Raw genomic sequence first — 25730 nt, 5'->3', positions numbered from 1 at the left:
AAATACATACTGCACACTTTTATATGAAACATAGCGCTACCTTATAATATGAAAGACATATCCTCACTTGTCAGTGATATTTAGTACACCAGAGACAGTGAATGAATTGTGATATAATAGGCCTACGCCAAATTCCCCTTTATGACTGTGATAATATTTAGTCTATACTGAAATAGCGTCGGATAAATGGCCATTTAACTGTATAATAAGGTAACCCTTTATCTATCCCACTGTGGGGGAATTGCAGCGTTGCAGCAGCTGACAGTTTAAAGACAATAGTAACTTACACAGGAAACTCCAGCAACACAGAAAAATGGGGAAATGCACAGTAGAAATGTGTGTGGTGGTAAAATACAATATTAAATCGTTTAATAGGGTGTCATACTTTTCGATTTCAAACCCCTTTATCTTTTCTTAGTAAATGGTAGAAACAATATTTTGTCCCGAAGAGGAGAAAGGCGATGCGCGCGCTGACGATGTGGGGGCGCGGGCGTACTACGGAGAGAATTCGGCGCGCGAAAGCTGCAGCAGGAAGTGAGTGGAGCAGAAGGGAAACGGCGGCCAGTTCAGGGATTTGAATCTACTTCCATAATCTACAAACATCTACATCAATATGGCAGACCCGAAGGTGAGGACACGCATTCTGGGCCATCTGATGTGTTATGTTTGCTCTGAAATCGGAATTGCGCGACAAACAGTTGGATTTTGTGTGTCGTAATTCGGCAAAGTTTGAAAAGGAAGCTGCGACCCAGAAATGCCGACAATGATGTCCTGTTAGAAAAGCCAATTGGTATAGTTTCAAGGCTATAGAGTGTAATGAAAGCTTATGTGCTTTTTGACAGACAGTGTGAGTGTTCCGTATGTCTGTCTGTGAGATCTTAAATCGCTTTCTTTCTTTTGGAGTTGACGGCGTTGAGCTCAGAAGTACTCTAAAGTGTGCGGGCAGTCAGCATGTTAACGCTAGCCTCACACTCTTGTAGCTGGCATGGGGAGGCGATACACAGCGATTTAACTAAATGATTGTAGTCGTTAATCATTTGAACGGTGTATTTTACCATTTTGGCAATAACCAGGTGGCTATGAAGACAACGAGGTTAGCGGGGCGTCTTGTCTTTGTCCGTCGAGCACAACAGTTGCTAACATTAGCCAACTAATGTTAGCATTAAATAGCAGGGCTCTGGAGGCTGTTACTCCGCATTAACGAGCGGTTGGCAGCGGCTGTGTGTTACCCAATGAAGTGCTAGTTGGCCAAAAGTCGTGTCACTTGAGTTACTGAAGAAATTCCAGTGGTATTAGTTAGCGCCAGTGTTAAAAGCCCAGCGGCTAGCTCTGGACTAGCCCGCTGCTCAGAGGCCTCTTGACCCAGCTAGGTAACTTCACAGTGAGTTGGCTTGGAAAATAAAGTTAAACAACGGTGTGCTGCTCAAGTAAAATATAAAGGGCTAAAATTATCCACTTTAAATGTAGCGTTTTAATTATTCAAGCCACTTGCCTTATTATCAAATCAATTGCATCTTTATCGGGTTACTTATAACGGGAGTAGGAGAAGTTACCGCTATGATGCCCAGTATTTTCAGTTTCGCGTCGGTACGACACACCTTGTAGGTGATGTATGTTCACGGTTACGTGCATAACATGTATGTTGTTGCCATTTCATTAACAATGAGCATTGTTTTTCACACTTTAACGTGAGGACATGTTAACTCAGATGTCATTAAAGATGCTGGCCTCAGCGACAGTGACTTACAAAAGACCGTGCCAGTTTCCCCCACAAAAGCTGAACTCGACCAATGAGCTCTTAAATCCCTCTATTGAAGCATTCCCAGCCTGTTGGCAAGTTTTCAGAAGTCACTCTGTTCCAGTGAATTTAAAGAAGTCAGACCTTACACATCGCGCACAATTACATTTAACTTGCTCTAAAGATTTGACATGTGACTGATTTTTATTTTATTGGGATGTGTGTTAACTCCTTTGCTACTTTTTCTTTCAGGACCAGGAAGACCACGACACCACTGCAGATGCTGCAGAGGACACTAATCATGATCCCCACTTTGAGCCTATCGTGTCTCTCCCTGAGCAGGATGTGAAAACATTAGAAGAAGATGAGGAGGAGCTCTTTAAAATGTAAGCGGGCTCAGTGGTCATCTTTGTTCACATGAGTGTTATTTGTCCCACAAGTGTAGCAATCAGAATTACCGGCCAGCATCTGATCGTGTGACGAGCCATTACGTTTGGTGTACAGTCACTGTTAGTGATCTCCTTTTAATGAAGTGTACCCTTTGTTTTCACAGGCGGGCCAAACTCTATCGCTTTGCCTCTGAGAACGATCCACCAGAGTGGAAGGAGAGAGGAACTGGCGATGTCAAGCTGCTGAAACACAAAGAGAAGGGCACAATCCGCCTCCTGATGAGGAGAGACCGAACCTTGAAGATCTGTGCCAACCACCACAGTGAGTCACATTGAAAATAGGCATTTACTTGCTATTTTATATCATTAAGTGCAAACAAACTACTATTAGTAACTGACTATACTCAAGCAAGTAAAACTTCTCATATGTGAAGTGCAGTTTGTTTAAATTCTTTTGTTGCATTTTGATGAACTTGTACCACAGACAATAAGCTAAACTGTGCCCCTACTGCAAAAACCTAAAAGCAGTGGTTTTAGTGATGGGCATTGAACTGTGAATGAGGGAAAGGGAGGTGGTTGCTGCAGCCTCTCATTAGTGTTCTCATTCATCTTAAGATATTTAAGACCTTCCAAACTGACAGTTTTATTCTTTGTTTGTCTTGTAATGCATCAACGCTCTACAGAGTGTGTTTAGTGGAGAAAATTGATTTAAGGGGACTAGAAACAGGATCATCAGGTTTCCTTAGTGTAGTAAATCTGGATGGACTTTGGCCAAGCTAACATCCAATGTTAGGTGTTCTTTAGATGATACAGTTGTGAAAAAGACTGTCAAACTACGAGGTATAAAAATCTCTGTTATATATTTAGCCTTTATGTGCTAACCTCATTCTCCTACATTTGAAATATAGTCGTACCGACGATGGAGTTGAAGCCCAACGCCGGCAGTGACAGAGCATGGGTGTGGAACACACTAGCAGATTATGCAGATGAATGCCCTAAAGCCGAACTCCTGGCAATACGCTTTTTAAATGCAGAAAGTAAGTTCTCTATATTTAATCCAGTTTAACACTTTTAAGTTGCTTAAAGTTGTTTAATTTGGATTATGTGTCCTCTTCACAGATGCTCAGAAGTTCAAGGTGAAGTTCGATGAGTGCAAGGAAGAGGTCAGAAAACAGGGAACAGGTAAATAAGCATTTTTCTTACAAAATCTGTGAAGTTTGAGTGCAGGTCACGTGAAGTGTTTCTCAACAAATGCTTCTGTCAGTTCACAACAAGGTGTAATTACTTTAAAACTCTAGTTTTATTGATGTGTGTTGATCCTTTTTAAGGTGATTTTAAACTGTAGGTAAGATTTGGTCTACTGGCATGTTTCAGGAGGATGCAGACACACTCTGTTCTTTGCTGCAAACTCCAGCCTTGGACTTTTTCTGTCTGCTACATGAACATGCAGAATGTAACACTTTACTGGCTTTGTAAAAGGCCGGTGTCACTATGTTCTGCCACATCTTCACTCAGTATTCACAGGTTCATAGTCATTTCTAATATGTCCACATTATCTAATAGGTGGAATATTAAGACATAGTAAGGACATGTTCTCCAAAGACGAGTAGCCCAGTTGAAACTTTGATCTTTCATCTTTGGTGACGGTATGTTTCATTGTTTTACCACAGGCAACACTGATAGTGCAAACAAGGTGGCAGCGAAGCTGGAGGAGCTCTCTGTAAAAGACAAGGCATCAGAGGAAAAGAAGGAAGAGGACAAAAAGACGGAGAAGAAGGAAGATGAGAAAAAGGAGGTGAAAGCCGAGGGGAATTGAGAACCAAGAACTTGCTTTGCTGATCTTCAATTTATCAGTTTTCCTCTTTTTCTACAATAGACTGTAAAATGAACTGAATTTGGACACTTGCATATTAGTTTTTTTTTTTTATCTGTTTTGCCTCAAGATCACAAGTCCTTGATGCCACTGGGGGAAAAATTGAGTGAATTTATGAAAAAAAAAAGAGAAGCCCTTCCCTTTCACCCTTTTCCCTTGCACCATGGAATGCAGTGCTTTCCATCCTTGTCATCTACAGTTCAGTGTTACGTTTAATGAACTGTGAAACAAGGCTTGTGATAGCGATGATTCCCACATTGGGTTTTTTTTTATTATTATTTTGTTATTCTGAAGCAGAGTTTGTTTGTAGGGAAAGAGGATAATGTAGCCTGCTTGTTGGCAGCACAGGGTCAGGGACCAGGCATTATGGAGGTGCATTATATGTATAAAATCCCTTCTTACCTTGTCCACGCTTCTGCTGTTATAAATAACAAGCAATGTAAAGACTTCTCAGTGGATGCCTTGTAGAAATCATTCTTGGTTCCTTCTTTGTTCAGCTCCGTTGGGAACTGACTAGAAGAGGAATCCAGACAGTTGAGGGCCATCAGATGAGTGCTGCAGACCGCAGTGTTTGCTGATAGCTGACTGCTAGGAGACTAGATGCACTTAGCTATGTTTTTTCCCCCCCATTTTGTTTTAAATAACTAAAAACCATTAAGTCCAAAGTAAACGGTTCATCATTTTGGTGCAGCTATGCTCTGACTAAAGGTCCTCACCAAGGAATCCCGTTTGTATCCTTTAGATTCTAACATTCCCTGACAGAAAAGCATGTAGAGTATATGTAACAGAGTGTGCCCTTTCTGATCTGTATGATCTGTATGCTCACCACCCTCTCCTTTTCTTTACGTCAAGTTCTTACCTTGCATCCAAGTACCAGTGCATCGGCATGGATGAAATGTCGCTTTTCATTTGCACTCATGATTTGAAATGTTTCCTCCACCCTCAAATAAAAGCTGTCAGAGACCACATGTTTGCATTCATATAAAGTCACTTCAGCATTATTGAATCGACATTATATTATTGTTGAGCAGCTGTGGCCTAAAAGGACGATCGTACTGTGTGGATGTGGTGCAGGTGTTCATTACCTGAGCAAGAATCACTTCACTCAAAGAGGTGGAAACTTTATTTACTCTGCTCAGGTCATTGGGAAATATTTCCTCTTCACAAAAATAGGAACGCATGTACAGTTATAGTATATTCTATATTTTAATACATATTGAACTTTGTATTTGAGTTTCAGAAATCAGCTCATGGCTGAACAGAGTCATTGCTGACTGTCAGGAATGGCCCCTGACCTGCAGTGATGTCCATCCCAGAAATAGAACAGTGGACTAATGGCAGTCATCTTAAAGAGGAATGACATCGAGAGCATATTAATATGTGGTCAAACAGCGCTCTGAGAGCTACGACAGATGGAAGGGTTTTTGAGACTCTCAGCAGCTTAGGGTTTATTCTGGTATGAGATGTTCAAGTTTGCTTTTTCACTGATGGTCCTCCCCATCAGATTTGCCAGAAAGCTAGCCCTGTATACCACAGTCTTAAATATTTTTTTTTTAACATTTCAGAAATACATGACTTGAAACAAGAGTTTTGTGTTACTTTCCTCGTGGTAAGGTAAGGCAGCTGGGTGAGACCTCAACAGAGAGACCATGCCCGCCAGAAGGTTGTCACTTGAAGTCTCGATACCAAACCTTGGCAGAAAGCAGGCTCTACCACAGCTACTGGCCTTTAGGCTGTGACTTGGAACAAATAAACTGAATGTATCAGAAACGGGAGGAAAAAAACCCTAAAACTAATCTGTTGTCAAGCAAGATCACGTCACCTTTTCTTGTCGTAAGTTTACCCAGTCTGGGTTAGTGTCACTTGCTGCTTAATATAAAACACCAGCTTCATTGTCCCTTAACGTTTCAGCCGTAGTTCATTGGGTATGGAACTGCTTTTCTTCTCAAAAGGCAACGGTGGTGTATTCTTAATGCAAGTGTAGCTTGACGTTCTGCAACCAAATGTATCATTTACATGTATGTAACATCAAGGTTGTTAAGCCATCGTCTGCTTTGTATTATCAGTTATTGGTTTCTGGTTAAAAGCAGTGAATGTTAGACTTTTCTTCCCATTTAACAGTATTTAACAGCAAAAACAAACCTTTGCTCTCATAGTGGAGCATGACACTGCAGCTGTACCAGACAGCAACTGCAAGTTGAATGATTTGGCATTTTCACTGTTTGTTGTCTTGTTGAAGCTAAAGGGTGTGTAGCCAGTGTTGGCACCAAAATATCAAGACAACTTCTATGCAAGAGGCCGATCCATGCTTTGTGTGCAGCACATGTTGACAGCTCAGCATGGACTGTTCACCAGTCAAGGATTATGACTAGTATTCCGTGTCCTCAACACCTATCTATTAATTACATTTCATCAAACATCTTTTTGTACATTGCATGGTAGAACAACTTCCATCCACTTGCGGGTTTACCCATTATTCATGGTTATTTTCTGGATTTTTGTTAATTTATGAATAGTACACGCCACTTAAAACATCCATTCCAGGCTTAAGTAATAATAATAATAAAAAAAAAAGTATCAAACATAGCTTTTGAAAGGTCAGTTATATAAAAAGGAAACAAACCGGTTCAAAAATAAAAATAATGAGATGGCTGGATATCTTTGTTTCTACTCAGGACTTGGTTCTTTACAACTTTTAGAGGAAGATGTCTGCTTAGGTTGTGTGGGGCTGGACTCGATGAGAACCATCTGGATGAGGTATTCTTGTCTTTCGGAGCGCATCATTCGTATTATGGGTCATGTCAAATTGTCAAAAAGTGGATGTACTGTAGCTTTATCAAGGGAGTAAAGGGCACTAAGCCATATTCAAGCCCTAGAAGTCTGCACTGACTGAAGAAGGAGACATTCACCTTGTGTGAATTCATGTCAACTAGCATCTCTGCTGGTTGCATTCACTCCTGAGAAAAATCTTTAGAGCGAAGATGAAGTTTTCTGACCATTAGAAGAAAGCCTTTCTCAATGAATTTGGAATGCAACCACCAGACATAATAAGAAGACGACCCCCTCAAGAGCCTCTCATCTACCTTGCGTTTTCTGCACATCATTTCACCACCACATACACCGGTGGTGACACGAACAGTACAAGTTATTGTGAAGCACCTTGACTGTTTGAGGTCAGCTGACTCGGAAAGAAAGTCTCCTCACAGAAGTCCGTCGTGAGGATGTCGGTGTTAAATCCATCTTTTTGTTCAGCCCCCAGCATTTTCTGGAGCAGAGTGTGTGTGTTGGTGTGTGTGTGTGTGCGTGTGTGTGTGTGACGTTTGGAGCAACACTTCATAACCACAGCTGATACAACAGTAACAACATTGACAGTCTAACTGGACGGTCCACTCTCACGATGAGCCACAAAAAATCGTAACGGCAGAACACACATACATTACAGCCCGTGTTGTTATCAGCGGACAACCCACCCCTCAGGTACAAACACGCACAGGCATGTGGCTGGACGCACCCGCACACAGTCCCGCGTGCCCCGTGGCTGGCCGTTATTGAGCGGAGATTAGAGAATCTCGTTTACGTATCAGGGTGGCGTTGTCGACGAAGGCCAGCGTGGAGTCCCTGCTCACACTGAAATCTCATATGTTGTGCCTCCTACTCCTGTCACCTTTTTGACGTTACTGTGGCGACTGGGGCTGAGGTTGGCACCCTGGGTGCTCGGGTGGCAGTCCATCTGCCCGTTAACTTTCACGGCCTCTCTGAGTGGAAAGAGAAGAACAGAGAACACGATTCAACGCAGAGTCAAAGAGATTCGACACAAAATCAGAACAAGGAGCGTGGAGCCGTACACGTCGAAAATGACAGTCGGAACAGGTGTGATGACGAACGCTGTGTGAGTGTGTGCTTGTTAGTGAAGCGAAAGGCTTGGGGGTGTTAGGCGAGCGGGTGAAAAGCATGCAAAAGAAAAAAGGAATGAAGAGTCACACAATTTTATTCATCTGGTATTTGTGAGATAATACAAAAAAAAATTATATTTTTTTTCTAGAAAGGCAAACATACAAATCAGAACAGAATGTGTACAAATTCACACCAGACAGAACTTATGAACAAATGGAGAGAACACAACAAGTTTGTCAATTACCATACACCGTATACGAATGCTACATGTTGCCTCAGTTAGGAGTAGTACATTAGTGTCTGTGAATTGCTGAGTCCAGCAGAGGGAGCAGAGTTCCCAATTGGAATATACATTCAATGCCCACCAGTCCCCACCGGCTCTGAAACAATGCATGCAGTCCCCCCAGGGGGGACGTTAGGATTCATACCTTGGGCCCCCCAGACGAGGTGAGTCTGTCCTCTCAAGGGCACTGATGTAGGAGTGTTTCTGGTGGGAGTAAGAGGGGGACCGGGGCATAGCAGGAGAGTGGGGCTGGTGACCCGGGGAGCGGTAGAGGCCCTCGAGGCCGGCGGACCTGCTCTGGCTGCTGTTGGTACTACTATGATCTGTGTGCAGCGAGGTGGAGGATGTCCTGGGGGCGCGGCCCAGCGTGGAGCCGGCGTGGCGCAGCACAGGTGTTCTTTGACCATAACTCACCAGGCCGACACCCATCAGGTTGTCTCTAGAGCCTCCATACGCCGGAGGTGTTGGGCCCCTAGAGCCAGGGCCTCGGGGCCCATCTGCGTAGCAGGTATTAGAGGGTAGGCCATAGCCCCCATCAAACACGCCAGAGTCCTGAGCATAGATGTGGGTTTGGGAGCGCCCATGCAGCATCTGCCGCTTCTCCCTCTCCTCCATCTCCTTCCGCTCCTGGATGGAGGCCATGATGCTCTGGGAGAGGTTGTCGTAGCGCACAGGGGATGGGTCCCTGTCCCTTGGGTGAGGGGACTGCCTGCCCACCCCTCTGGGGGCCATCACTGGACTGTAGGCAGGGGGTACCTGTTGTCTCTGAATTTCAGGCTCCCGGATGTGGCACATTTTGGTGGGCAGGTAGGGCGAATGGAACCCGACGGAGGGCATGCCACGGTGGGCCATGCACTCACTGGCAGTGGCTGGGGAGATGCTGGGGTTGAGCAGGCTGTCGTAGGACAGGCTGCCGTTACGGTTAGAGAGAGTGGTTGGAGCAAAGACACTCTTGTAAGGGGTGGAGGTAACCGCCTGGGGTGGCAGGACGGGGAGCTGGCCCTTGTCGGGCCGCCGGTGACCCTGCTTCAGGCTGAGGGAGCGGGAGTTGATGGGGTCAGAGTCCAGCTGGAGAGGAGAGGACTGGAAGGTGCGGTGGAGGGGAGCATTGGTGTATTCGGGCAAGTCCAAGTTTGGCTCTGATCGATAGTCATGACCACGGACGCCCTCTTCCAAGATGGCCGAAGTCTTCCGTTCATCTGGCATGATTATCTGAAAAGAAACAAGAGAACAACATTAAACCTGAGTCATTTTGCTTTTACACCAAACAATGAAGCTCAGGTAGCCAAGTAGAGTTACACTTCATAATACGACAAGAATGATGCTACTTTAAGAACGTATGCTGAAAACAAATCACGTCTCACCTTCTCTCCAGCAGCGTGGTAGTGGACTTTAGGCATGGTGCCAAAGGACGGCCTGAATTTGTACATGGCTGGAGTGGATGGGTGGGTCTTACCAGAAAGAGAACTCTCTACAACACACATATAAAAACACACAGTTCACACAGAGGCAATAAAGGAAATGACCCATGATAAAGATCAAAAAAGTGAAATTATAACTTCTCCCAAACTGTGTTATCTACAGTCTGAATTTTGGAAACCCGTGCAGTCAGAATTTCTACAGAACAAAATGAGTCAACACTGTAACAATGCAGTGCAACACTAATGAGTCCTACTACAACTACCTTTCATTAAGCAAAGCTGAAAAAATTAAATAAAAACTAAATTATTAAAGGTGCTTTTCATCAGGTCGTTTTCTGTCTCCAAATTACCAGTTCAACAAATTGCTTTGGAAAGGGGAGGCGATCCGTTTAGAGCCACTGTGGTACTGAAGTACCACCAGGCAGCAGTAGTGCTCCATGGAAGAGCAGCAAATGTTCACTCCCTGACATAATGCACCATGACACCGGAGATCCTCAGGAGGAGACCTGCTGTACGCATTATATTTTACTGACACTTCATTCTATTGAATGCAACAGTGTAAAGACTACACTACCACTGGCTAACACCCTCAGCTGTAAATCCACCACCAACATAAGGTTCCTAATTTGAGCATTTATGTAGATGGTTTTCAAAGGCGATCTTTTTTTTTTTAGGTAGTATTGTGTTTCTGGACAATATTCCTCTTCCATCCCTTCCATTTGGCAGAGTTTCATTGCAACATACCACCAGAAAAAAAAACAATGATTCATGCTGGTGATTCACTCTGAAATTGTACCACAAATCTGGTGTCGTGAGCAGGGCTTGCCTCCCCCTAGTCAACGTTCAATCTCGGCATGAGACCAGGCATGAGAACGGCCGAATCACTAAAATGGTCACTCATCAGACTGAACTAGCACCAAGTCGTACTGGTGACCTACAGGGGGCCGGTTGATGGGATTCTGACAGGAAACAGAAATGGGATTGGTGATGACGGACAGGAGAGTGAGGGAAGGGCAGCGTTTCTGTGCTTCTTACCTTCGCTGGAGGTCAGCTGGCTTTTCATGTGGTTGTACCTGTCGGCTTTGGGTGGCAGCGGCGGCTGGGTTTCCTTCTCCTCCAGACAGTCGAGGCTGCTTTTGGACTACAGGGGGGAGAGTGGAGAGTTAAAAGCACCCAGAACAGCTGAGGACGGTGCACATGTAACGGTGCGACGGCTGTAGTGTGGCAAAGCAGCACTTGGCAACTCCTCCACATATGCTTAAGATGCTTTTTAGAGGCTAATGGAGTCGAACAAGAAATTGATGTCACAGTCGGATTGACTGTCTCACTCAATAGAGTATTATTACCATATTAAAATGGTACTCAACACATTTAACTGTGCAGTTGTGTAACACTGTTGGTTTAGTCTAAGATTAAGGAGTGTAATTCAGAAAGCTTTTAATGTAGCAACCAGCTGCCAACCAGAGACCAGAGACCGTTTTCCATTTTTTAAACATTTTTAAATGTTAAGACCTAATTAATGTTCAGGTTGAATTCCACCATCTGTGTGTGATCTGATCACACGGGCGATGACGTGAGTGATCACACGGTCGACTCTAGCTCCGTTTCAGTCAAGCTTCGCTCAATGCAAATGTATGATTGGAAGAAGAAAGCCCTTTCTGTTTGTGGCTGGTGTGGCTTTAATACGAGTGCATCACTGTTACAATGCCTCCTTGTTGCTACGATTTCACTCATACGCAACTGGTCAAGTGTCCGGTTTGGCACCACAGACCTGGTGAGCTGCTGAACCAGCATGAGCTGAAAGGCGAGAGCATCGATTTAAAACACTGTGAAATGAGCGGCCTTACAAATATAAAACCATCGTCCCATACGTTCTTAGATTATTTTTGGAAACCGCTTGCCTTTAAATTCACTCACAGTGTCTATCGCTTTGTGGGGAAACTGTCAAATGAATTTTCCCTTTCAGAATCACTTGTCTTTGAAGTCTGGTGTCTAATAATATCCTGTTGTAGCGATGTGGAAATTCTCCAGTATATCTGGCTACTGTATCCTCTAGAGTACAAGGTTGCCTTAAAATGAGAAACTCTGAGCTTGACATGCAGTGTTATAATTGTAAAAAATAAAATACAATAAATAGAGAAAAGTAAGTGAAAATGGTGAAACAGAAAAGGGATCGTGTGGGTGATAGAATAACAGGGGACATCTACATAGTAATTGCGAGCCACTCACCTTGGAGCTGATTATGGTGCCGTGGATACCGTTGTCACTGACCTTGATGGTGATTTGCCTGTCTGAGAGGTCTGGTCTGATGAAGGGGGGCTGAATTTTGAAGTGGGGCTTTTTCCTGGGGTCCAATATGTACCTGCGTGGAATTTTCAGCTTTGTTACCGTATGGTCACGTAAATTGTATTTACATACAAATCCACTTTATTGAGCTTCATTGACTTCTATCAAACCACTTTGACCTCTCAACAATACACATGTCCCATTCAGCTCATTACAGGTTTATGTTTATTGGTTAAGGAATAAACTGTGTGGAATATTTTCTGAGGAGTCTCAATAGGCTACATTGAAAACGAGTTATCGCCTTGCGGTTGTCAATCTTGGCAAGTTGAAACATCCATGTTTGCATTAGATAGTATGCGATCCGAACTGGCCTGCCACCTTGTGACGTCGAAGTGACTTTAGCGTTTGACCTTTTATCTATTCAGTTCATCTTCGTGTGAACATTAGCACCAAATTTGGAGAAATTTTGAGATGCAATAGGGCCACCGTGAAGAACTTCTGAACAGACTGCAAAACACTCTTCTAACAGTTTATTCAGAATCAGTTAGGTTCAACATTATCTGAGACGGTGGTTGAGTAAACTAAAAACCATCCATCAGGGACTTAACAGCAGATGTTAGTAAGACAACATTCCACCCCCACCTGTTGTTGTCTCTGTGCAGTCACACTGTTGGTTTTTACGGAATGGGACTTGTCCCGGTAGGATGTGAAAGTGGCGTTGTGGGTTTTTAGTGCGGCTCAGCGTGTCTGCGTGTATAAAAAGCCCTGCGCTGTTTCCCATTAACTGTTGTTCTGCAGAGTGGGTCAATTCTCTCGGCCATCTGCCTTCTCCCAGGGTTGCTGGCTGCTCTCAGGCAGAACTAGATTCACACCTCTGCAGCCCCCTCAGAGCATGCGTATACACCCATGGCCGGTTAAGTTACCACTGCAATGATTATCTATTTCTCTGTCATAGATGTAACAGGCTTTGGGGGGCAACAGTCGTACAATGAATACATAATCATCATCTATGTACATGCACACACGCACATACTGCATATTAAAAGAAGAATACGCAGAATAAGAAGTCATGCCTTCTAACAGACGTACTACACATACACAGGGAAAGCATCTTACCTGGGTGCCAGGGGACTACATAAGACGTACTCCACGTTGCCACAGCAACCCTTGGTGAAAGGATTTACTCCTCCACGAAACTTACCCGTCACCTGAGGAACACAACGCCTTGTTTAGAGTCAACAGAATGCGCAAGGCCACAGCGGGCACACACGCATTTACAGCACACACACTGATAACCAGCGCATGAATACCTGAAGCTTCAAATAATTGTCGTGTAGAATGTATGAGAATATATGTGCTGTTAATTAGCATTTATATTATCCCATGTACTGTGGATGTGCATTTCACAGAGTGCGTTCTCTTTATCGCAGCTGGTGTGACCAAAAATTTGTGAATCACGGCCTCTGCTCAGTTTCATTGGATAAATAATTGATTGATGAGTAAATATTTGACGCGTGTGTGCGATTCACACAAAGCCGCGCCGCTTCCCCACCTGTTCATTGGTAGTTCGACCTCGAGCCACAAGCACCATATGAAAACCTGTGAGTCCCATGACTGGAATGAAGAAAAGCCCCGCTATGCACATCACCACCAGACTGTGCACGAAAGGTCAAGGGCAATGGCAACAAAATGAGTTCACGATCACATGAGGTCATGCGCTGCGAGTCTGCTAACTTTACGAGCAAAGTTGCGTCTAGAAGAGGCACGATTTCCAGCGGTGAAAGGATACGTGACGGTGGTGTGCAGCGCTCCCAGCCTGTCTTTGTGGTGGAGGACAAAGATGAGGCCGAAAGAGAAGACCCCCACCATGTGAACGCTCAGCGACAGCAGGAAGAGGAAGAAGTAGCGGTAGTTCCTCCGTCCAATGCAGTTGTTCACCCATGGACAGTGATGGTCAAAGTCCTGAGGGGGGATGAAGTGGGGAGGTTATTCAGAAATTTGTGAGATATTTAAAGTCAGCTGTGTTTTCATGTCTATATCTAAATTGAATTTGGGCTTTAAACTTGATTACGAAATTTAAGTTTGCAAATTTTGTCATTTCATGGAAGGGAAATAGATTCAGCAGAGATTCAATCCATCAACTTCAATAAATGTCTTATTATCTCTGTCTGGAGGGCCAGGATGTGAACTTGTCTTTCAGCCCTATGTCTATGTGCCCTCATTAAATCACTCATTCAAATGATTTGATAATCAAACACTCATTAATTTGCAAACAGAAAAAAAAACAGGCATATGCTGTTAGCAGATGGATATTAATGTCAGGATTCTGTGCATGTGTTTGTACCTTTGCACATGTATTAACTGGTGTCAAAGCTATGTGAGGTATTACAGGCTAATGCCTACAACAGTATTTTACGGTTAAAGCTGCCAAAAGCTTATATTTATGCCTGTAATGATGATCTTTAATGATGACAGTTTTCTTGCCAAAAAACAAGGATAATAAATTATTTATGTAAACACCGAGTGTTTGTCTCGGATTTAATTCTGGGCATGACTTACAAACCTCTGAATATGAGCCACGTGAAAACAGACACCATAATTTTTCACGTAAAGCGACACAGCGTCACCAGTGCCGACTTAAATCCTCAGTCTAACCATGATCCGTATGCATACTGAACGAACACAGTGTGTCTGATTTGAACGTGTGTTTTTGCGGTTACACACACACACCTCCACACAGTTGTCACAGACGCTGCAGTGCGAGCAGCGAGGCGGCCTGTAGAAGTGACAGGTGGCGCACCACTTCATCCGGACCTGAATGCCCTTGATCTCCACGTTCTTGTAGAGCGGCGCGCGGAAATCATCGTCTTTGTCCTCGTCCTCGTCGGCTGTGGAAGACAGGAACGGCACAGAGGCACAAGCTTGAATGTGAGAAAAAAAAATACATGTATGTGTGGTACGCAAACGAGCACCAGCACTGGCACAGATTCAGAAAAAAGGATGGATGATATTATGATTGTGTTTAAAGGGGACAGCAGGGGAGCGCCTCTTTTAATCATTCAGGATGATTTAAGACAAACGTACCTCATGTATCACAGAATCAGCTCTGTTTGATTCCCTGAGCACGTTCTTAGGAAGGAAGGCGAACTTAAGTGTTAAGTGAGCCAACGCCATCCTACGTATAATAGGTACAAGAGTACAAGTGGCATTTCTTCTGTCCTTGGAGTGACTCTGCAGCCAGTCAAACTGTTTGTTTTAAGCATTTACCCTTTCGCTTTGGAGCTGCAGCGGAAAGTAAGCAAGTCTTTCAGCTGATCAAAGGCCACATTCAGCCCAGCTGCACGGGCCTGAGAAAATAATTTCACAGCGCAGTCATAACTGCAGGGAAACCCATGTTAGCTCAACACAGGCAGAGAGAGAAAGAGATTGAAAAGAGAAAGCAAGAGAGAAACAAAGGTAGAGCACAGAAATAAACAGTTTCATAGTGGGAGGCTGCGCTCTGTGATTATGGCTCTAGAGTCGATTCAAATAGATTTTAAAGGTAGACCGCCTGCCAAACCAGCAGAAACAAACTGCAGCCTGCATCTCCACAAACAGCTTCTTTTCAGCAAATGCTCGATGCGAGGACTGTTCAGCAGACGCAGCAGTGGTCTGTTTCATACGATATCCATTTGGACGGCAAAAGTAACACTTCAGTTTCAGGAAACACGTTTCTAGTCACAATTCACGAACAGCTGGTATCTCCATCAGGCGCATTTTAGATTTAATCCCGAAGGTGCCGTTTCTTGCCTCGGTCAGGCGATCGCTCATGTGAAGGTCAGGTGGAGCAAGCGTTGGCTCATGGGCTGTAACGCTCAGTTTTCTTTATGTGTCACTTTATTTTCCACAAAGCTTCAGTGCGTGCGTCCGCATGCGCGAGCAAGCGTTTGGTAATGATCACGTGTATCGCTCTTCATAAAAAGGGTAAACTGCTGACTTACAGTTCATGAGGCAGGCAAATCACACTGAGTGAGGGCGCTATGTATTTTATTACTTTTTGTTCAAACCGTTCACCTTTGATGATCAAGTAGGCAAAAGAGCACTTTTGCCCACTCATGTCTTTACATGTACCGCACACCATTGCTATTCAGTGTAGCTGTAGTTTTTGGTAGCATGCAGCTGTTTTTGAGAACAATATGACGATTAGAACCGCCACAGTACAGCACAGGAACACAACAGAAATATACACTCAGTTGCCAGTTCATTAGGTACACTAGTAAAAATGAATTGATTCTAATATATCTAATATCTAAATGTTAGCTTCATGAAGGTTATGGTATTTGACATCTGTTTAAAATAACTGAGAGAGCTGTTGATTAAACTGTGTTTTCATTGAGGGGGCTGTGGATGGAATGGAAATTCCATTTTAGTCACTGGGCAAAGCTAAATTATTGAAACACCTGTTTATGTTCAATTAATTGTGGTCACATAGATGAAGTACCACGTTTCTTACACTATTTTGACATAAAGAAAGACATGAACTGTGAAATTAGAATTGTTTTTTTTTCACTGGTTTATCATTTTTTGGTGAGTAAGTCATATACTGTAGCCTACTACTTATTATGTAACTTGTGAAGGAAGGAGAAAACAAGAAGTAGCTATAGCTATAGATGGATACGGCTACAGAGAAAATGCAACCTTGGCCAATACATGCAGCCCAGGGATCTTTCTGCTACGGCCTTGGTGATAAGCTTCCAGCAGCTTAGCTACTGCTACTCCCGCATAAAGGACTTTACTGAGGGAATTTGTTGGCATGTGTGCATACAGTAGGCTAGTATTGTGGTTGTATGGCTGTAGAACATCACTGTGCAATTGAGAAATGTGTGTATTTGTGATACCAGGTTCTGTGTATTTAGCCACCGAGTAGACACCTAGCTACCTTAGCACTTCTTTCAATTCCTGTTTCCATCCACTTGACAGACGTTTTGGCCTCCACTAATGAATGAACCGAGGATTATAATGAAAAGATAAAGGAAATGACTTGTAATAACTGTGCCATTAGTGACCTGAAAGAAAAAAAAAAACTTTTAGGTACACTTGATTTTTCTTATATTTTTCAATCTGGATTAGAGATTTCCTTTAATTTAGCATTGAATAGCCATATTAATTCCTTATTATTTATTTATTTTTTTTTTTAAATCTCCCCGCTGGGTCTAATCCCTACTTCTCAACAGTCTGTAAAGCTCAGTAGAGCAGCAGCAGCAACAGAAGGCGGCGGTCACCTCTGAGGAGGCAGGTTTCCTCCACTTTATACAACCTAATGATTATTACCTCTTTATGAGCAGAAAAGCTCTTTCTACGATAGGTTCTTATCATTTCGAAGCAGATTTCAAATATCCCCAGGGACAGGTTCAATCATCATTAGCCTCCTTAACCCAGATAGGACTGAGGACAGGGAGTCTGGCTGCATTCGGAGCATAAGTCAGTGCAACTTGTTTGATGGGTTCAACAGCTGAGAGATACTTAATACACCTTGCAGTACGAGGGCTTGTATAACTTCCGCCAGTGTCCTCCATGTGGAGCTTGTGGACTTTAACAGGCTGTAAGAGGCAGATAATGGGGTTGTGAAACACTGTAGGGTGGTACTCTGATAAATGTGTTGCTGTCACAAGATGTACCCTCTGCACGGGTGGAACAGGTCGACCGCATTATTCATATCGATGGGCACAAACATTGTGACAGACGCTAATATATTTTTTTTCCAGCATTAATACTGTTTTTCCTTTTATTTATTTATTTTTTTATATTAAAAAATAGCATCAATACTGAAACTCCTGTGCACACTCAAGCAATGCAAACAAACCTCTGGGGTAAACACCAGGGTCCATGAAGGTCGCCATGCTGAAGTTGGCCAAAACGAAGAGGAAGACCAGGCCATTGTAGAGAGGCACAGCGGGAGAGATTACCTTCGTCAACCAAGGGCACCTAGAGACACAAAGGAAGAAACAGAGATCAGGATTATTTTTGCCTATTAAATGAAACTCGGCGGTAGATGTTTAAATGCACTCATATTTGGATTATAACTGCATTTCTAATCTTGTGAATTCCTGACAATCACATCTAAACTAGGCCTCCCTCTTTCTTTTCTTATTAGTTTTATTCTAAATTGGCACATTAATCATAACTGGAAGCAGTCTCTCATGTATACTACCTACTTTTGCATGATGTTCTAAAGCATATATAGCACATGTGTATGTATCATCTATTTCCAGTCCATCCAGCCATACTAAATTAAGCCGAAAGGACACTGTTACACCAGTAGAAGTGGGATACTGTAAAGTTATTTTCTGCATCAGCCAGTTTTTGGCCAAAGCCCACCTTGTGGCACCAGCAGCTGACATTCTCCATCTGAGAACCAACTGTTTCAAAGCCCCAATGAGAAAATGTATTTACGTGAAAGCGAGTGGAACACAGTCTCGATGGGGTGAGAAAGAAAGTGTGACCCTGGCAGTTACTAATAAATGAATGGATCAATCAGCAGAATTGAATCTGTGTCACACCTGTCCATTACCCTCCCTTGGTGATATTTACACTCAGATCTGCCAACCAATCAATACATATTTGCTTCTGACTGAATGTCAGCTTGACATAGTGAAACAATGGAGGAGAACTTATTTCTTTTGACACATGGATCTAACCCTGTTTGGACTGAATAATCCACTTATATAAATGATAACGCACTGATGTTAAGCAGATGTAATGAATACAACCAGATTCATATTCATTAAATGTATTAGCAAGCTAACCATTTCTAATTATGACTACGCACTGAGAGGACTGAGACCATCATTTTGCCATTTTAATCAATGAGGGTACTGGCATTTAGACATTTAGAACTTAAAACCAAACATCAATATTAATGCAGTGGTGATGCAAGAGTTAAAGTTGGGCGATCATTTAGGGCATAGGTCTTCAACAAGGGGTCCCGGACCTCTAGGGGGCCCACAGAGGTACTGCAGGACAGGGGGGTCGCAAAATCTTTGGTTGATTAGACATCTTTGTATATTTTTCAAATCTTATTAAATTTGAATTTCTTGTAATATGCATTGACATAAATCCAGCATATTTTAGGGGTTAAATGGAGGCAGAAGACGTTTCCTTCGGGCAGCACTTCACTCATTCAGCGATACAGGAGCTGTCTCAACAGCACATTGTTTCACACAGAGTGCTACACTAGACCTGTCAATCAATGCCTCCTGTGCACAGTAGCACCTGCCCTAACGCTGCTGAGCCAATCGCGAGGCCATATATTACACACTGACTCTGTCAGGTTCCTGCTACTGGCCGAGACCCTACTTGTGCTGCAATATTAGCAGGAAAGAAGCTACCAGTGCTGCTCACTCCCATGATGCCAAAATGGATTGCTTTGTTTTATTTAGTATCAATTATGCACCAGTTACATATATATTTATGTCAAGTATGTTTACGTTTTGCGGTAGCTGCCTGGCCACCCTAGTGTTGCACATGTTTGAAGTAAAATAAATGAATAAGTTGAACCTGTGTAATATTTGAATAGCTTAATATTGAATGCAAAACGCTAATACTAGTGTATATTTATAAATAGCACTGGGTCGAGTTTATTATAGAACACATATAGTAAGTAGGAGGTCCCTTCTTAACGTCTCCATCAGTTTGGGGGTCTGTGGTCTGGAAGACATTGAAGACCCCTGCTTTAGGGATTCTTCCTCTGAGGAGAATAAGTCTCTGCACTAAATTGTTGGACCAGCATTCCCATCATGCTCACCAGTCCAGGAGCCTTAATATTAGGTCATATTGTATTAAAAGCCTCATCCTGAACTGTGACTCAACCTATCTGTAGGGAGTCTGCCGTTACAATAAATCCATCTGATCCAACTATCTGCTGTGCTTGTTAATTCAGCACACCCAGTTCAACTCAACAGGAACCTGTCAGCTTGGTCACCGAGGTTATCAACGGGGAGTCTCCTTTAAATTTCACCAACATTTTGCACCGACGCTGACCTTCGCTATTGCGTGCAAGTCATAACTCAGTCAGGCTTGTGAAATATTCAAGTGTGGAGACACCTGAATCACACCCACTGCCCTTCTAAATCACCTGGACTCAAATGTCAGGACACTATGAATGTCCTGGGGTGCTATCATTCAAACCAACTGTTGGTGCAGCCTCTCTGGAGACGCAACACCGTCAGAATAAAGATGTGTCGCGGTTGGGTGAACTGCAGAGATTGTGCAGGTCAGAAACTCAGGGAGAATATATAAATTAGTGACATATCTAACAGTAGACAGAGGAGGGTTTTTCACATGCCATCTTACTTTCACTTGTCTTTTTTGACAATAATGACTAGAACACTCAAGTCCGCTTGCACACAAAAGATAAGCACACTTAAATGTCCACAAGCGCCTCTTACTCTGACGCCAACAAGTCAATTTCCTGCTACTCATGACCCCAATTCATCTTCAATCCATATCTTCTCCCCCGCACTGTTAAGTCCTCTTTTGCTCTGTTGAATTATTCAGAGCTGTGGCTGCAGAAAGCTGCTAACAGAGAACAGAGAGGGGCTAATGTGGCCGAGGTGTCTTTTCACACAACCATTTATGAACTTGATTGTATTGGAGTCACATTTTCTGTATCAACTATCAACTTTCCTGCAGTCTGTGGTGTCCAGTCCTGACTGAGTGGCACCCACCAAAGACCCAGGCCATAAAACTGGTCCCAAAAATATGCGTAGCGGCATTTAAAAAAGACTCAAATAGGATAGGATAGCACTAGCATTTGTTGAGGACTATTTTCAGTGGTGGACTAATGTACATTTGGTGTTTCAGTAGTGAGTATTTATAGCACAAGGGACTTGTTAGTCAAATATCGTACCATTGTTGCTACACTCAATACTGAATGCATTCGCTATCATCATTTGTGGGCTGAGTCACATGGTCAAATCAATATGAACAAACTGAGGAACATAAATACTGATGGAGAACTGTTTTTTGTGCACAGTATTCAGTTTAGTCACAAACCAAATTAAATTGAACAAGTTTTATGAGTGTACCTCTAAGATACATTGGCTAGAGATGAAGATACATTTCTGTCTTCACTAACTCAAACTTTTGTCATTTGTGTATTTGTGCAGTTTGTTTGCTGCACACAGCATCAGTGGCTTATTTTGTAGCAAACTAACTTTTAGAAAGAAAAAACATGAAAGTATCAGTCACATCAGTGTCGTTTACGCAGCGGACTGTGGAGCGCGAATACCGCGCCGTGTCATTGCAGCCCTGGCGACGTGTAGACAAGGTACAAATGCTCAGAAAATTGGAAAGTGCAAAAGCATGCACCTCTGCTGTCTCATGAAATCCCAATTTACTCGCCTGTCAAAGGATCATGTGTATTCACCAACGGTGTGATCAAGCAGAGTCCGATGGAAGAGGAAAATCAGAGTGCAGCTGACAGCAACCATTTAAGGAATTGACAGCGTGGTAGAAAAATGTGACTGAGAGAAAATCTAATTACGGACACATTGGTTAGTTGTGTAGGAGTAACAAATACACTGCAGAGTGCTTATCAACACTGTTCACAGGCCACTTTTAGTGCTTGTGTAACCATAATGCTTTAACTGGAGCAGCCAAAGTAGTCAAAGAGTTTGGACCAAGTTTATCAAGCTGAGGGGGCGTCTGCTGCCAAAAGTACAGTAATGTAATGAGTCTGGTTTGTGTCCTGGGATAAAATACCAAGGCGGGCCAAAATGAGGAAGCAGAAAGTCCTGGATTCTTTGCGATAATTAAAAAGCCTGCAAACAGGATCTGGAGAGCTAACCAAGTGGGCACCCTCCAGCCAATGTGCATTTCAAATGCCAGCTTGCGGGCCCCTGAACACATCAAAGACTGTGTCGCGACAGGGGAGTAAAGGCGTCACTGGTGCCAAGGGACAAAAAAGTGAAAATCACGTTTCCTGTCTTTACTGAGACGAGGGAGAGGTAAAAAACAAGGGATCAAAAGGGAATAATAATCCACGGTGTGCGCCTCAGGCTGGCAGAGCAACACCCTGCCTCCTTATTAACCTCAGTCAGCTGAAGGACAGACCATCCACTCAGCAGCTTTCACTTTGTCTCTTATACATTTGCATAGGTAAAGCGCAAATGGGTTTAGTCTTTCCACAGCTCCCAATAAATATGGAACAGATCCTCTTTAACACAGGATGGTAAGCTCTACGTAAAATGTGACATGTGATATCGGGTCAGTTAATTAAATCATAATAAAATGAAATAAAATGAAAGCATGGCTTATGTGAATTATTTTCTAAACCATAAGTGATTACTAGAAGCAAAAGATAATTAGAATTACAGTATAGTGTCTACAGTATTGTTGAGATTTTTTAAAGCTGCGTTAGTAACTGTTTTCTATTTTGAAGGCACCTTCCATTAAATTTGTGGATAACAATGATGCTGTAAACTATCAACCCCTGAGAGATGATGAAATATATTAATTTAATACTTACAGGCAGAAACATACACACTCAACTTGTTAGCTCACGGACTAAATGAAGGAATCTTGATAAGTCTCTGTCCCCGCAGCAGCAGCAGCAGCAGCAGCAGCAGCAGGGATGTCTGGTTGGGTATTAAAGATTAGAGAAAACATCCCATCTTTCTCTTGATGATAACCCAGCTCTCAAAATCCTGGACACAAAGTCATGTCCTAAAAACTGTACTGAATGCCAGCCACCCTAGAAACACAGGCTTGAGTCTATTGATTAAACAAAATCCAGATAACTGGGTGGAAAACTTCGAAATAAACCGTCTGACCCTGGGAATTTATAGAGAGAACGAAAGCTACTGCAGCCTGTAGAAAGTAATTAAGAGCTTGACGAGGACATTATTTCTCTTAAGCTGAAAGGAAGTGGGCAGATGAAGTTTAAAACAGTGTTGTGATAACCAGTCGCTTCCACAATGACAATCTATCAAGTATGTGCTTGCTATGCTCTGCACATCCAAAAGCCATTGGACTGCTCAAATCTGCCTGTCCTTCATTTGCCTGCGTTTGGATGGGAGCAAAAAAAAGGAAAAAAAAAAACACAGCACGGCCTTTGAAGTTACTCTTATCAGTTCTTTTAGTAGCTCTGGAAGGAAGGGATGGGGGGGAAGAGACTGAACAGCCTTCAAAGAGAAAACAGAGGCAATCCATGGAGGTTTTGGCCCCGAAGGGCAGCACTTTTCTTTGTCTAAAATGAAAGTAGACATTTTCACAAGATGACGCCTGTGTGAGCGCAAGGAAGAAATATGCAATGCGCCGTGTCTGTGTGAATCACTCAGTGACGTTCCTGCCAGTCAGCTGACCTCAGATCTATTATTAAGGCTGCAAACCCACTGACTGATGGCTTGTTTACTGAATACTCATAATTTTGCATTCTTCTGTCGAAGTAACTGTTTTTAAGCAACCTAGAAAATCTGTAACGTGGGTGACAATTTAAGTGGTACTCAACCGAGCTGTCAAGAGGATCTCACAAGAAACAAAGGACAGGCAGAAAAGAAAAGACAGATTACCGCAACATTCCATAATTAACACCATGCAACCACTGGAATAACTGTATTCGACCCTCTCTACCTGGTAAATGCCAACATGTCTCAAAGTGAATGCGCTCGCATACAGTTCTGCAGACTCTCCGTTATTCATAGGGTCAACATCAAGCTTGGATAACCCAAATGACACTGTCAGCCTTCATATTTAATCAGAAGCTAACGGTTTGGGAACCACTCGCTTAAAATTCACATTGCATATTTTGAAAGATTGCATTTCACAAGCTTAATATATGTTGGAATGTAAAACAAAAATACACTTACAGTATGAAAATTGAGTGTCGCCAAACTGTGCTTATGTACACTGCTTGAAAGAGTACATGAATACAATACAACACCCATCATAAGCGTGTCATCAGTAGAAAGGAGAGTCGTCAGCAGGAAACACTGACACTGCAGTATTCTGACATTAAAACTTAAAATGTTCTCAGCAGGAACGATGCAGTATATCATCTTTTGTCTGGATCGAATGCCATGTCGGGCAGAGCATGTTGGTATGATAACACCTGTAACACTAGACAACGCTGACAGCCACTGGGAATACTTACAGTAATCTATTCATCCCACAGTGAGAATGCCATCCCATTGATTAGTTCATTAAGTCTGAGCCCAGCGGGGTACACATGGGAGGCCTGTTCTCCCACCGGCCGCCTGCTGAGATGCAGTGATCCAGAATCTGTAGCATTTTCATTATGATTTAAAATCTGGGAAATGGAGAGCATAAATAAACTGCAAGAGATTGATTTCAGTCCTTATCTGCATGCCACATTGAGAAATATATTTCCCATCTCTCCTTCCAGATCCACGATTCCCACAGTCATTCACCCCCATCTGCACCAGCCAAAACACTGGCGGGGTACATTCCAGATTCATCCCCACTCTCCGATGTCTGCGAGACTTATTTTCTTTGTGGGATTGATGAACGGGAGTATCACTGGCTCCCAACTCCCGTAGGACCTGCCTATCTCCAACGCAAATACATCCTGAAACTCTTGCATTCACACTCATAGTATTTAGTATTCTACACACAGCAGCAGCGTTGTTGTCAGAGGAAACAGAGGTGATGTTTGCTGCAAACGTGGAGCACAGCACTTGGAGGCATGTCGGACGAGCAGCAGAGCTTCATAGATTGAATGTTTGAAATGTTGTCCCTTAAGCTTCAAGGTATTTATTAATGGTGGGTATTTTTTTGTTTTCCCCAAAAACTGCAAAGCAGAAAGCAATTAGGATATAGAGTGTATATTTGGATTATGTTGTTATCCCTTAGTGCATGTAGGTAAATAAATAAAAAATAGGTAACAAGGAGCCAACATGACCCAAACAAGTGTCCCATTCATGCTGATGGTATTTTCTTTTCAACCAGAAAGCGGAAGAGCTCACTTGTTCGCACATTCAGGTCAACTGTAGAAACAATGCGATACAACATGGTGGACTCCAAGTACAAACAACATGTTTCCACAACAACCTGCTGGGGGTTATATTTATGTAATTAATTTTTCATTCATATATCGACAGACTTGCCAGTGAACAAAATCAAGTCCCACTTCAGCCTGCATTCATGCTAAGAGAGACAATCCTGTGTAGCTGCATGGCGCACTATACTCCATCTCCATTTCGGCTCAGACCTCAGGGTCATTTGCATTTTCATAATTGCATAAGCGGTCCATTTGAAATGGAGTGAAATGCTCTGCCCTCAGACGCTGCCTGTTCATATTTACATATTCACAACCCCCATTCCTATTGTTTGTAGAAATGCAAAAAAAAAAAAAACAGGAAGGCTGCCCTGTCCTGTCGATGAGAACATTTTTATTTCCCTTAGCCACAAATGTGGTTTAACCAGCTTACCACAGTATTTCACATCACACTGTAAATAAGTGGTGCTATTGCAAATGGAGCCTGGCTCTGTAGCTAACCCCCAATTTGCTCCCCCGCTACACAAGTAGCAGCCCACTGCTCTGAGTGTACACATTTCTGTGTGGACAAATGGATGGGTGAAATGTAGAGAAACAATTTGCCAGCGAGGATTAATTATTATTGTCATTACCCGTGATCTCAAGAAATTTAGTGAGCATCAAAATGGTGACAAACTAAATGACGGGGTAAAGGGATGAAATTATAAAAGCAAAAAAAAAATGTGGATTAGCATTCTTTGGGAGCAGATAATCTCACGTGGTGAAAACTGTAATGTTGGTAATAAATTAGTGTGTGTGCTTGTGAATATGTGTGCGATGGGAGTGTGTGTTTGCTTCACTTTTCATTCCCTC

General features: G+C 42.9%; 2 protein-coding genes and 1 non-coding gene across 4 annotated transcripts in view; 2 read left to right on the top strand and 1 right to left on the bottom strand.

The window, feature by feature from the left end:
- Positions 1-468: 468 nt before the first annotated feature.
- ranbp1 (RAN binding protein 1) lies at positions 469-4966 on the top strand. Its single transcript, XM_047593110.1, has 6 exons — positions 469-628; positions 1991-2124; positions 2292-2449; positions 3036-3164; positions 3247-3309; positions 3798-4966. Exons 1-6 carry the CDS (start codon positions 614-616, stop codon positions 3941-3943), a joined length of 645 nt encoding a protein of 214 aa, XP_047449066.1. The 5' UTR covers positions 469-613; the 3' UTR covers positions 3944-4966.
- On the top strand, positions 3508-3636 carry LOC125012939. Its single transcript, XR_007113339.1, has one exon. It is a non-coding gene; the product is annotated as a small nucleolar RNA SNORA77 (small nucleolar RNA).
- A 134-nt stretch (positions 4967-5100) lies between the features above and the next one.
- Positions 5101-25730, bottom strand: part of zdhhc8b (zinc finger DHHC-type palmitoyltransferase 8b) — a 60509-nt gene continuing 39879 nt past the window's right edge. The window contains exons 2-11 of one of the 2 annotated variants that reach the window (XM_047593097.1): positions 17727-17848; positions 14615-14772; positions 13674-13846; positions 13437-13539; positions 13001-13092; positions 11828-11960; positions 10634-10739; positions 9542-9648; positions 8323-9389; positions 5101-7755 (exon numbers count right to left, since the gene is read on the bottom strand). In XM_047593097.1, coding sequence (XP_047449053.1) covers positions 7623-7755; positions 8323-9389; positions 9542-9648; positions 10634-10739; positions 11828-11960; positions 13001-13092; positions 13437-13539; positions 13674-13846; positions 14615-14772; positions 17727-17848 — 2194 coding nt within the window. In that variant the 3' untranslated portion in view covers positions 5101-7622. The remainder of the gene's footprint in view (positions 7756-8322; positions 9390-9541; positions 9649-10633; positions 10740-11827; positions 11961-13000; positions 13093-13436; positions 13540-13673; positions 13847-14614; positions 14773-17726; positions 17849-25730) is intronic. The other variant, XM_047593098.1, reaches the window with a different exon arrangement.

Source organism: Mugil cephalus, chromosome 8, assembly GCF_022458985.1.
Source record: "Mugil cephalus isolate CIBA_MC_2020 chromosome 8, CIBA_Mcephalus_1.1, whole genome shotgun sequence".
NCBI classification, from domain to species: Eukaryota; Metazoa; Chordata; class Actinopteri; order Mugiliformes; family Mugilidae; genus Mugil; species Mugil cephalus.
This window is presented reverse-complemented; position numbering and strand designations above follow the sequence as displayed.